The 13,680-nt window shown below is 47.7% G+C and overlaps 1 protein-coding gene across 1 annotated transcript; it reads left to right on the top strand.

Moving 5' to 3' along the window:
• The first annotated feature begins 5,075 nt into the window (after nucleotides 1-5,075).
• On the top strand, nucleotides 5,076-13,182 carry LOC121144488 (UL16-binding protein 1-like). Its single transcript, XM_040758288.1, has 5 exons — nucleotides 5,076-5,179; nucleotides 9,076-9,309; nucleotides 9,574-9,849; nucleotides 10,337-10,471; nucleotides 11,564-13,182. The coding sequence occupies exons 2-4, from the start codon at nucleotides 9,165-9,167 to the stop codon at nucleotides 10,447-10,449; spliced, it is 534 nt and encodes a 177-aa protein (XP_040614222.1). The 5' UTR covers nucleotides 5,076-5,179; nucleotides 9,076-9,164; the 3' UTR covers nucleotides 10,450-10,471; nucleotides 11,564-13,182.
• The last annotated feature ends 498 nt before the right edge of the window (nucleotides 13,183-13,680 follow it).

Raw genomic sequence — 13,680 nt, 5'->3', positions numbered from 1 at the left:
CACTCAGAGCGTTTTCTAAATCAGAAGGTCATATTTATGCAATCATTATAAATGTGGAAAGGTAAATTAAAGGAAACATAGAGACAGCATCCCAGACACAAATATGTTTGAAACTAAATGGTCTGACACTGAGAGACTCTGCAGATGTGTGAACACTATGCTGTAGGGAAAGATGGGAAAATCCTTTTCTCAACTCAAGAAAATAAAATTTCTGATAGAGAAGCAACTGTAATATATCACTTAATATAATTATGTATTACTATATAACATGACAATGTATTAATATACAATATAATTATATATTAATAATTATTATATTACAACTCTAACATATATCATTTAAGTGACTTGAGATATGGAGGAGTATTATAGTATAGGTAATAATTGAAACATCACTTTTTCACCCCACTAAACAGAAATTTCTGATAGAGAAGCAACTGTAAATATTATTTGACTCAGCTGAAGGTGAACATGAAAAACACCCTTGTGCACATATATCAAAGACATGCATGCAGAATTCCCCAGGGGTGGACAGATGCAGTAGTGATCCCCATGCAGATACTAAGAGCTCAGTTCTGGGAGCATGAGCCATGACTGAAGGGTGTGGATGGAGATGTGCGGATTCCGGAGAGAACGAGGCCTGTTCCCTTCCAACATTTCACCTCGTCACACAGGGAGCATTGCTAGACAGCACAACTCACAGAAACATGACATGTTCTGAAAGTTTGCAAATGACAGATAGTGGAAGGGAAACAGATGACATCCAATGATTGACAGGTTTTCATTTAATGACTCAAAAGAGGAAAGGTGATGTGATTTCTTCAGTTTCAGTGTACTGTTTGTCTGTCTGTCTGTCTTATCACGGGTATATATATATAGAGAGAGAGAGAGGGGGAGAGGGAGAGAGACAGAGACAGAGACAGAGACAGAGACAGAGACAGAGATAGAGAGACAGAGGAGGGGGAGAAGACAGGCACACAGGTGGCCCAGTCCTGATGGAGCAGCACCCCCTCTGGAAGAATTAGCTGTGACATGCTCTTTCCTCATGCTCAGAAAATGTGTTTTAAACATGTCTCAACTGCATGTACTGAGTCAAACCTCCCAGGCATGTGGACAGCTACCGTGATGTAATTGTCAAATCAGCAAGGACTTCATTGTTAAATCCAAAGGACAAATGGATATCAAAGGCTGTGCACTCATCTCTTTGGTCCTGCTAGAGTTTGTAAACAAAAAGTGCTGTGAGCTGACCCAGGTTAGATTTTCCTGATGACCTAAGTTATCATGATACATTGAGATGTGTGTTGTAAACAATAAACAAATGATGGGTAGACTGCAGAGGTATATCAGTGATGAAGGGCACTGGTCACACATCCAGAGTACTAATGTTCAAAGACAACACCCACATGGTGTCCACAATCATCTGTGACTCCAATTTCAGGGGTTCTGACAGCACTTTTGATTTCCATGAACAACTAGCATGTACATGCAGCACACATACATACATGCAGACAAAACACCCTTACACATCAGGTGTCAAAACTCAATTCATGACTGCTTGACCTGGATTTGTAGAAGACAACCAAGGGCCTGCCGGGTACCACCAGGCCAAGGCCTGTGGAGGACACTCAAAGGCCTAACAGACGCTGCTTGGCCTGGGTGGGTAGAAGACAACCACGGGACCATCTGGCATCATTGGACTTTAGGTGATCATGCGCCATAATGGTGAGCGAATATATATATATAGAGAGAGAGAGGCAGAATGGTTCGTGTAGTATGGAAAGACTCAGAGCTGAAGAGGCAAAAGTGGTAATGAATTGACTGCTGTAGCTGGCCTGCTTGTCACCTGGGGGCATGGGGACATCCAGTCACAGGGGACAGCCAGGACCATGTTGGGTCAGTGACCCTGCTTTGGTGGGGTCTCTGTGGATGTTCGTGAATCTATTACCACCAAAGGCTGTGCTGATGTCTAGGTCTGGGCCACTACCTACGGCCATGTTGGGGACTGAGGGTCATGTTGTCTCCAGTGCCATACAGATCTCAGTGGCCTGTGCTGCCATACAAGGCCATGTTGGCATCCCTATCTAAGCAGCTGCAGCCAAGGGCCATGTATGGATCCCTTGCCCTACTGCAGCAAGAGTCGGTGCTAATGTCTGTGTCTCCTGTCACCATCAAATCCATGTGGATGTATGGAGTCTGGACATCCCCTGGGGCTGGGGTCATGGTGAAGTCTGGGACCCACTCTGTGTCTGAGCCCATAAAGATCTGAGTGACCTGCACTGCTTCTTGGAGCCAGGATGATATCCAGACCCGAGCACCTGCTGGGCACCACATTATGACTTCATGGTCCTGCTGCACCTGAGGTCTCTCTTCATGTCCATTTGCCAGGTTAACACAGGAGCCCATGCAAACCATGAATGTTGAAGTCTGAGGGCCATGCTGAGCTGTCCCTGCCCCTCACTGGCTTTGAGACAAAGCTGGTCCTGACTCCCATGGGAGAGTTGCGCTGCCCCTTAATCGTCCTGAGAGAGCTAGTCCCAGTGACCAGACACTGGAGAACTGCTCTGCCCCTCATAGGAAAGGGGGCCCCTGCTGTTGGGAAAGCTGGCCCCCATCCCTCACCAGGGGCATGAAAGGGCTGACTCCACCACTTGCCTGAGGGAGATGATACCAGTGACCCAGACAGACCAATTCAGGCACACATCAGGACTTTGTGTTGGCCCACCCCAGCATCTACCCCATCCATGACCTGCCAGAGTGCATGAAGGGACTGGTCCTGATGGACCATAGTCATAGGATCTCCATGTCTCGGGGGAACAGCAGGACATCAGAGAGGAGTTTCAGTGAGGGTCCAGTATTGATGGTGTACAAGAAGCCAGGGGCCCTTAAACCTGACCAACAGCTTACTATATAATGAAGAGTCGCAAATAAAGGGGTTCAGACATAGAGTTTACTCCAAGTAGACAGATGAAGAGATGGTGGAGAGACAGGAAAGACAGGGAGCAAGTGGGTTTTCTGCTTTGTTTCTGCATTTGTTTGTTTACATTTTATTAATATTTTTGATTTTTTTCAAATTTACATTGTGGGACAGGGGTGAGAGGCAGATATGGATTAACTGAGAAATGAGAAGGATTGGGGGCATTGATGTGAAATAGTCAAATAAATAAAAATTTGTTGAAAAACGTAAACTTAAAAAGAAAACACTTTGTGATAAAATGTGTTCATAGACTAAGTATGAGAAGAATGTCCTTACACACACACACACACACACACACAGTGACAACATAAAGACCCTAAGGTGTGGACAGTATAAAATGTACAGCTCCTTGTTGAAAACAAATTAATTTTTGAGGCAGGGCCTAACTATGTAGCACATCATGGAATGGAAGTAACTATGTAGACCTGGCTGCCTGGAACTCAGAGATCCACCTGCCTCTGCCTCCAGCAGTATTAGGCTTAAAGGTATGTTGTTTTGTATGGTGTTTGGGTCAGGAAAACAGCATAAAAAATGGTTCTTATCAGGATGTAAAGGAAGAGAGACAAATTAGTCTTTCGACTCTGATAAAATGATGTAATGTCCATGAGGAATTACAGTAGGAGCAGAGGGCCCTGGCTGGAGAGTCCACACTGTTGTCATAGTCGTGTTTATGTCCCTAAGATCATGTCACAGTCTAAATATAGTCTTTGTCTTTTATGAGTTGTAAGAATGGGGGAGTTCAAGGAAGGCAGTGGGGGTGCATGCCTTTATCCCCAGCACTGGGGAGGCAGAGACCGGGAGATCTCTGAGTTTGAGGCCAGCCTGGTCTACAAAGTGAGTTCCAGGAATGCCAGGAGTACACAAAGGACACCCTGTGTTGGGGGGAAGGATGGGATCTCAACAGTCTCCCTGAAAGTTCTTTATCCTTAGTTATATTCTTTCTTGGACTAGAAGTTGGGCCCATTTTAATTATTCCCAGACCAGTTCAGAACAGGGGAGGTGACAGTGGGGGCAGACACTAAGTACTGGTGTAGGCTAGCCCTAGGGCTCAGGCAATGGGGGAGCCGTTTTCCCTACTGCTTAGAGCTCAGTTGTAACAAATAGGGATACACCATCAGCTGCAGCCACTAAGAGCAGCACCTGTGCACATTCACTATGTTCCCCTATAAAAGGGTCATGCCTGCCTCCCATTTCTCTCCCTCTTCCTCTCTCTCCCTCTCCCCCTCTCTGTCCTCCCTCTCTGTCCTCCCTCTCTCTCCTCCCTCTCTGTCCTCCCTCTCTCTTCTCTCTCTCCTCTCTCTCCTCTCTCCCTCTCTCCCGCTCTCCCTCTCTCCAGCTTTCCTTTGTCTCCCCCTCTCTTTACCATGTCTCCCCTCTTTCCTCTCTCCTCTCTCTTGCTGATCCTGTTTCTGGAGACAGCTCTCCCCCTCCACTTTCTCCCCTTTTTATGACCCCTTTCTCTAATTAAAAAATAAAAATAAAACCCTCTGCTTGAACCTTGTCTCATAGCATCTTTCTCTTGAGCGCTGCTTTCCTTAAATTACAAGAGATTCCTTTTGAGTGGCCAGCGTCTGAAAGGGCCAGGCACAGAAGAACTGGGATTCCCAGATAACAAAGCAGGCGTGGTCTGGGGCGAGTGGCCCCATATATAGCATATGCTGATTCTGGCTACAAAATGCTGTGACACCTGCTGAAAGGCCATGATTTTACTCTGTCTCTATCTTTTCTGATTCTTTTGTTCACGGCCCCTGAGGACCCATCTGTAGGTGATTGAGATGAAGGAACCTCGGAGTGTGGGAGCCCAGGACAACAGCATCCTAGCCGCAGTTCCACAGTCCTGCCTTCTTTGCAAGAGAGCAAAAAGGGAGTGCGATGGAGCAGTGCAGCCTCTGGGCCAACAAAGGAAGGGGAGCCCTGAAGCAAGCAGGGCGGGTTGAGCTGGATGGTTCAGAAGGGCGGGGCTGAGCCAGAAGGAGCTGGAGGTGAGAGGACTCAGAAGGAAACCAACAAGTGAACTTGGCAGGCAGAGCTGGTTGCATCATCGGTGGCTTCTGAACAAACCAAACTTCCGAAATTAAGCGGACATGCGCTGAGTGGAGGATCCTGAGAGAGGCTTGGCACTGACTAGCACAGCAGGGCGAGCGCTAAGGCATCCAGGACCTGTGGTGCGGCTCCAAGGAGGGCAGGTGGCCTGTAGGCATCGAGGTAGGGCAGTGCCGCGGGTCCGGGTAGGGTTGGTGGCGGGTTGGTGACTCACTGGAAACCGCGCAGGAGCAGCAGTGCCTGGCTCCCGTGGACGCGGGAGCAGTGTCTAGGAGGAAAGCCGGCGCGGGGAGCGCAGAGGGACCGAGAAGGGGAAACAATTTGCGGGCCAGGTAGCCAGCAGTGTACTGGAAACTCCTGGGAGACCAGAACAGGAGTCCCGACACTGATCATTTCATAATCGCACACTCCTTGTGCCCGAACTTGAGCGATATCCAAGTTTGCAGGCTTGGGGGCAGATGGGTGACTTGTAGGCAGCAGGGCACTTGCAGGGCTGAGGCTAGGCGGGGTCAGGTCCTCACCCGGTCCATTGCCAGGTGGTGGCCTGGAGGTGGCCTGTGGGCATCGGGCAGGGGCGGTTGCAGCAGTGGCCACAGCAGGGTAATACTTGCAGCAGCAGCAGTGAGGAAGGGAACTGCACCTTGGAGCCAAGCCAGTATGGTGAGGGAATGACAAGGGGAACGAATCTGCGGGTTAGGTAGTCACCAGTGAACTGGAAATTACCAGGAGACCAGAACTGCAGTCTCCACACGGATGGATTCATAGTGGCACACTCAGCTGTACCGACGACTCCCCGATTCTCTCTACAACTCCAGTCAAGTCTGACTGTAACCGGGTCTCGAGAAAGGAACCATGGCAAAGGCCTCAGCTCCCAGATGCAGTCTTCTCAAAATTCTTTGCCTTTTGAGCTGTCTGAGGAACACTAAGCTAGCTGATGAGTTCCAGGGAATTAACTGCCGGAGGGAAGGGGACACTGGACTACTGGACTGAGTCAGGAAGGTCCCAGCCTCCTCACAGGAACCTCCTGGGATTCTCTTTTCACCTCACGATGCCGGCCTGAGGCTTGAGGGGACTTCTAATAGTCCAGGGACACAAGCCAGTGTCCAGTACCATGCCGGGAGCCACACTGATATGCAGTGTATTTTCTCTGCTGTAGGTGTGGGGGCCAGACTCCTGCCCAGGGAAGGTGATTTGTACAGGAATTCTATTCGTTCTTTCTTTCCTTCTTCCTTCCTTTCTTCCTTTCTTTCTTTCTTTCTCTCTTTCTTTCTTTTTACGAGACAGGGTTTCTCTGTATTGTTTTGGAGGCTCTCGGGTCAGCCTGGCATCGAACTCCCATAGTTCCGTGTGCATCTGCGTCCCAAATGCTGGGATTAGAGGCATGTGCCACAACCCGGCTTCTATTCGTTCTTAATAAAAACTCTGAGTCAGCTTCAGGAGCTGAAGGGTGAAGGGTTAGAGTAGCAGAGCAGCCGGCTACTAGAGTTCTTACCTCTACCAATGCTCAGACACCATGGCCAGCAGAGACTGAGAGATCAGGAAGCCCAGTGTGGCTTTCGTTCTGTGTGTTCAGAACCCTTTTTTAGTTTTTGTCAGGTTTAAAGTGGAAATTCTTCTCAAATATTTGGGTGGGACAGAAACTTTCTCATCCACAGAAATACAGAAAGAATGACAATACTTGTGCTGAAGTGAATAGTGGCTCTCCTTGGGCCCTGATCTGTCCTCCTGGGAAAAAGTTCCGGTCTGACTTTGAGGTGGTCCAGGTTTAATTGCTTTTAAGATTAATTTTATGTTTTGACTGCATGTATGTATGTGCCTGTAGCCCTCAGAGGTCAAAGAGGGCATCGGGTCTCCGGGACATGGAGTCCCAGGCAGGTGAGCCTCCATGTGGTTTGTAGGTGGAGGACTCTCTCCTGTGCACCAGTTCCCAAATATCCGCTCAGAGGCTTCTATTAATTATAATTGTTTGTGGGTGGCTCAGGATTGTTACTAGCTAGCTCTTACATCTCAATTAACTAATTTCTATTAATCTGTGTATTGTCACATGGTCTTGGCTGACTGACATTTTGACACTTTGCTCCTTGGGAGGTGCTGGTAACTGCCCGACTCTGCCTTCCTATCCCTGAATCTCCATTTAGCTTCTCAATACAGACTTCTTCTCCCTGGAAATAGTCCAAATTAGCTTTATTTACCAACTAATGAAAGCAATGCATATTCACATCATACAGAAAGAGCATAACACAGCAGTGGTTGCTGAAAACCAAATGCGGGTCCTCTGCAAGAGCAACCAGTGCCCTTAAAGGCTGCTCCACCTCTCTGGCCCGAATGGTTCTGGTTAATCAATGGGCACATGATATTCCCACTGTGTGTGTGTGTGTGTGTGTGTGTGTGTGTGTGTGTGTGTGGTCTTAGAGACAGGGTTCTTATGTGTAGCCTTAGCTTTCCTGGAACTTGCTGTGTAGACCACAATTGCCTCAAAATCAGAGATCCCACCAGCCTCTGCCTCCCAAAGACTGGGATTAAAGGCAGGCTACATTCACCATGGCTAATAAGTATGGTTTCTGGGATTAAAGGTTGTGCCATCACTGCCTAGACCTTATGGCTAGCTTTGTTCACCAATCTTCAGGCAAACTTTATTTGTTAGATCATGCACAAAATATCAATATAACCTAGGGTTTTCATGGAACAACATCTTTCAGCTTCCTAATCATGTTTTCTCTTTAGTTATTAAAATACAGCCATATGTGAGTTTGCTAATGATCTAGCTATACTTACTATTTTTGTGTTCTCTTAGCCATGACAGACTTAAGAAGTTAGGGTTCAAGATGGGTCCCCCTTATTCATCAATAGACCGCTGTCCTTAGTGATCCTGCCTCCTGACTACTCCACCTGATGGGATTTTTCTGTACCATGCTGCTTGGATTCCATGTTAAAATACAGTTTCCTGTAACCACCCACACTTTTGAGCCATGACCGTCCTTGAGCTTCCAGCAAGGCTGGTGTCTTCTCCCTGGTCATTTTCACTGAGCTTCTCAACAGGGTGCCCCAGCATCCCACAGAGCAGCATGGACCAGCCTCTGACTGGGTTCCTACAAGCCACTCCTTGAGCACATCGGCACAGTCTCCAGAAAATCCTGGAGGATTTCTGACTACACAAAGTCCTGAGTCCAAGGCATGAGGAGATAGCTGAGTGGTAAAGGCTTGGAGGACTCAAGGTTGATCCCTGGAACTCCCGTAATGGACCCAGGAACGGTGCTGTGTGCTTTTATTGTCAGTACTAAGAAGGAAGAAGAAGGGGACCCGGGGGTCAGTGGCAAGCCTGTCTAGCCTACTTGGTTAGTGCCAAACCTCTTAGAGACCTTGTCTTATAAATACCACTGTGACACACTTGTAGGAGATTATTAAAATGTTTCCTTGCTAAAGTCTGGAGTTCTGAGTACAAATACTTCCTTCTGACACACTTATTGTTATTTTTATTGTTATTATTGTGTATTGGTGCGTTTTGTGAAGTTATTATATCACGATGCTTTCTTTAAATCACCTTCATGATGATTTAAAGTTTCCTGTCATCTAACTTGTAAGTGGATTTTTCTTACACATAACTGATGCTTATGTGATCCACCTAGTGCTGAGTTTGTCAGCTTTAGTTCAAGCTAGTTCTCTTCTCCAGAGGACTGAAATTCATTTCCACCAATCTTCCAGGATAATGTACTGAATGAGAAGGAATCCCAGCCATTCTAGAACAAACTCAAGCCTTAAGAGTGGTAGGAAGGGGTGAGTGGAGTGGAGAGAACCATGGAGACAGGAAGAAACAGGTGGTAGAGGAGGCAGAGAAGAGGAGGGGAGAGGAAGCTAGAGGAAGGGGACAGGAAAGGAGGTGCCCACCTGCAGCAGTCCTGCTTATGGCAGAAGATTTGGGGAAGGAGAACAGAAATGAGGGTCCAAGCACACCTTGACTAGAGGCCTTGGCTCCCTGCCCTTTTGCCAATGAGGATGAACCTAGAAGTCACAGAACCACGATTCCTACTTCCTGCCTCACAGTCATGTGTCTCTCACAGATACACACTATCTCAGATGCGACTTCAGTATCAAGTCTCATCCCACACACGGAGAGAAAGGTTGGGAAGTACAGTGCACGGCAGATGGAATGTCTTTACTTCACCATAGTAACGGAGGAAATGTGGTAAATGCTGCTAAGACATGTGGAGGTTTGTACCCAAAAGTAAAAGACACTGGAGAAGAGTTGAGGAAGCAGCTACTTCTCATGGAAAACCAGGCAGTGCTGACCAGGGGTAAGTAAGGGACAGGATGCAAAGAGAGAGGGTATCAATAAGAGACAGGAAGGACAGAGCCCATGTAGGAAGGGGGCTGGGGTTGTATTAGCATGAAAGAGCTGAATTCTGCTCCAGGCTGGAAGGACTTGGTACCCAATAGGTAAGAAGTGATAAGTCTGGAGGAAAGAAAACAGGTTCTGAGGGTACAGAGGAAGACTTGACCTCTGAGGGGGTGATGGCTCTGTAAAGGGAGGAGATGACCATTTTGTGTCTCATGTGCAGGCCATCACGCCATGGAGGGCACCATGGTATCTCAATATAAACACGGACAACCCGTTGATGCCTCCTGGAACTTCACCATTGATGGACAGCATTCCTTCTTCTATGTTCACTATAATCAAAACAACAAGAAATGGGAAGTGATTAACTATAACGCCACAGGTGTCCTAGAGAATTGGGAGAATAATGCAGAACTAGCACAAGACCTAGCAATGCTCTCCATGGGAGATTCCAGACACTGCCTTGAGGAATTCTTAAAGCACCAGAAGGAAATGCCAAGTAAGTAGTTAGGTAGATTATCACAAGGAAACCTCCAGAGGGTTGGGAAGGCATGGCAATTCTCTTGAAAAGTCTGGTGACTTCCCTGTGTAGATGTCAACATGTGTGCATAATGGAAGATTCAGTAGACCGAATTCGTGATTTCTTGGTGGTCTTCTTCTCATGAGAGGAACTGAAAACCACAGGAATTTCTCTTTCCCATCTTACCTCCCAATGTTTCTTGTTCCCATTTACCCAATGGTCCAGGTACTGCATGGCCTGCTAATGGCTCAAGTCTGTGAGCATCACTGTAAACGTCCAGCCTTTCCTTCCTCACTCAGAGCTGCCCTTCCTCCAATTCCACAACACTTGGAAAGGCTTCACTATCTTTCTCTGGTGCAATTAAACAACAGTTGGGCCAACATCCAGAAAGTTCTCACCACAGTAAGATGATATGACCTCAGACTTGAGGTTCTGGTCAAACACTCTATTTGTGTTTCCACTTCAGCCTCACCAAATGGTGTGACAGTTGTGAGCCAGCAGCCTTTGTCACTGGCCATCAAGCCCAGCATCTCTGGCCTGCTGATAATCCTCACCTGCTCCCTCCTGCTTCTTACCTGAGGAGAATCCTTGGCAATGACAGGTACTGACGGCAGTGTTGGTAGTGGGGAGAGGGACAGGTGGGTGAGGAGTGAGGAAACAATTCCTATGGTCCTACTCTTGTTCCTAAATGGCAGCATCTTATTGAGAAAGGAGGCGGGAGATCTGGAGTTCATGCCACCTGCTAGTATTAGCTTGTGCGTGCTCAGCCTTGACTAATCAGGAATCACGTCACAGAGCAGCAGGGAATGAGAGGGAATACATGTACCTAAACACAGCAGGCTCCTAATCAGGGGGTCCCATGATACAGATGGGGAGACCACAGGAACACAAAAGGAAATGGTGGTTCCTCTTAATATGTAGGTGGAAGAAGATTCCGTCCCACAGACACAGATAAAGAACATAAACAAAGACATGGTCCAGTGGCAAGCTGCTCTTGCATCAGACACAGGTTCTATTCCCAGCACCACATGGCAACTCACAGCCATACAGTTCAAGGTCCAGGGGATCCTGCCCTTTCCTCTCCAGAGACACCAGGCATTCGCACAGCCACTTATAGACGTGCAAGCTCACACTCACACACATAAGACAGAAATGAATTCAGCAGCAGCCACTTCCAGACACCTGGAGCAGTGTCCGCACTTGAGGCTGGAGGGACTGAGCTAGGGCTGGGGTCTACTGCTCCCATCTTGACTGCCCAGGTGGACAAGGTGGAGCAGGGACAGTCACACAGTTGTGATGCCACTCTCAGATTTGAGAGTTTTAGAATGAAAGGAAAAGCATGTCTGGATCCCCACTCGAGGACTGGATAACCAGGTCCCAGAACCCTTTCTGGATAGAGGTCCTCCTGCTCCTGCAGCCCCTCCCATCAGGCCCTGAGTCAGGAAGCAGAGCTGGTCACTGCCCCTTCATTCTGAACCCCAGGTCTGCAGCACAGCCTGGGCTGCCTCTGGGACATGGGAAAGGAGGGGGAGACAGTGCAGGATCCAGGGAGGGAGGGCGCAGGGGGATGGAGGAGGGAATGGAATGGCCCTCAGTGACAGAGGCTGTGGGGTGGTGACGACAGGTCCAGGGCACCCAGGAGAACTGACCCAGGCTTCCCTCAGCCCCTTCAAATCGTGTTTCCCTGCTGCAGGGTGAAGAAGCTCCAGTGAATGCTGTGAGAGTTCGTCTGGTGCAGCCCCTCTCCCTACTCCTCAGCCTCAACCAGATGAACCTTGATGCCGCTGACACGGATTCCGTGTTCTTTCATGCTGTGCCAGTCACTCGGGCCCTGTCTTATCTCCTTGTTCTGTTTCCTTGGTTCTCCCTAGTGGGTTTGCCCTGCATGGAACAACTTGAACTAGAGATCTGGAGAAGAACATGATCATGTACCCATCCCTAGCCTACGGAACGGGATACCCAGATCTCCTAAGTGAGTGTGAGAAGTTATTACCCTGTATAAATAACTTGTCAGTAAAGAGGTCAGTGTGAGACAGACTAGGAAAACCCCTCACTCCCCAAGATATTTGGCAGGGAGTTAAATTCTGTTAAGAATATTAATTTTGTAATAGAAAATTTAATACCATGCCTGTACTAGGCAGCCTTTTCTAGAACAAAATAAGAAATGTACGTTTTTATATGAGTATTTATGGTACAAAGGGACATTTCATCACATGATATGTGATGGTTTACACTATTATCACTATTATAGGTGAGTTTCTGTGACATGCACTAGGCAGTCCAGCAATGGCCACACGCACACTGGCCTGCTCAGTCCTACATGCTGGCTGCCCCTGCAGTGACAGTCTGGCAGTGAGAGCTGGAAGGTCCTGGAAATCTGGTGCTGCTGGGTGCACATCCTCCTGATGCAGGTTCTGGGTCAGTGCAGCTCTCCTGTGCTCTCAGAGAAGTCTCTTCTGCACGTCCAGACCTGTGATGGAAGGAGGATGAACTCACACAAGTTTCCTCTGACTCCACACCCGCACTTGTACACAAGTGCACTAGCACTCGCACACTGATGCACACACACACGCACACACACACACACACACGCACACAGTGTAACAACATGAACCCTAATGTATGAACAGTATAAAATATATAGTTCACTGCTGAAAATAATTTTTTGAAGCAGGGCCTCACTATGTAGATTAGGCTAGCCTGGAACTCAAAGACCCCCCTGCCCCTACCGCCCCAGGATCAGGCTAAAAGGAATGCACCATCACCTCTGCCTAATTCTTGCTTTTTTAGCTCTAATGATTACTAAGTATTAGAATTTTAAAACTGACTATTTCACGCAAATTAAGTATACAGTGGCATTAAGTAAACTGGCAATAATCAAATATCTCAGGTATCACTAAAGGAAACTTGTAACAACTAAGCATAGGAAACAGGAATAGAGGACTAGTTGTTTAATAGAAGTTACTGATAACGGGAACACAGCCCCAGACCTTAGCACAGCTGACTCAACGATGGAAGTAACATTCAGGCTGTAAAGCTCAGCAAATAGACAGCACCACCTGGAAAAACTAAAGCAAAGGCCTAATCCATCCAAATTCATGGTTAAGGGACAGTCTCTGAATGCGCTAACCCTACTTTTTAGCTTCTATACCTCCACTTCTAGCTAATTGCTCTTGTTAACTAAAGTTTGTCTCCCAACAACATGGGTTTTTGTGCTTAAAATCTCTGCCTGAGAAAGGCTTGGTGCTGCACTGGGATTGTAAACCCCAGTGCAGTTGCTGACCACTAATAAAGAGTTTCTATTGACTTAAATCCACGTCTGAGCTGTCTTCTCTGGTTAGTACCCCACAACATTGCTGGGAGTCCCATGGAGATCCCAGAGCATTTCCTCAAGACACCGGATGTCTCAGGGCCCCATTGGAGCAGGGAGGAATGTGATGGCTAAGGAGCTCCTAGGGCTGTGGGTCTCAATCACCAGATGCCCTTCATATCAGATATTTACATTACGGCTCATAACAGGAACAGAATTACAGTTATGAAGGAGTAACAAAAATAATATGGTTGGGGACTGCACAATGTGAGGATCCGTATTAAAGGAAGGATTTAGGACAGTTATGAGACACTGTCCTAGAGGGTGTGCAGTCTGAGTCCCAGGTCCCCAGGGCTCCCTTTGATCAGTTGCTGCCTAGTGCTTCACAGGAGTCTGATGTCTCCATCCCCAAAGGGAAACAAATCAGAAAGTAGCCTGGTCTATCGAGTCTGGGGGTGAGTGTGGCTTAGGTGCCCCCTCTCTGGACACACTGGAGCGAT

This window comes from Mesocricetus auratus, unplaced genomic scaffold (genome assembly GCF_017639785.1).
Source record: "Mesocricetus auratus isolate SY011 unplaced genomic scaffold, BCM_Maur_2.0 Super-Scaffold_100018, whole genome shotgun sequence".
Taxonomy (NCBI): Eukaryota; Metazoa; Chordata; class Mammalia; order Rodentia; family Cricetidae; genus Mesocricetus; species Mesocricetus auratus.
The sequence above is the reverse complement of the archived record's forward strand: the minus strand, read 5'-3'. Positions and strand labels throughout refer to the sequence as shown.

Coding starts and splice junctions, on each gene's coding strand:
- LOC121144488 (XM_040758288.1), top strand. CDS start 9,165: ATGTCTTTACTTCACCATAGTAACGGAGGAAATGTGGTAAATGCTGCT. Junction 9,310..9,573: donor CCAGGCAGTGCTGACCAGGG/GTAAGTAAGGGA, acceptor TCTCATGTGCAG/GCCATCACGCCATGGAGGGC. Junction 9,850..10,336: donor GCACCAGAAGGAAATGCCAA/GTAAGTAGTTAG, acceptor TTTCCACTTCAG/CCTCACCAAATGGTGTGACA.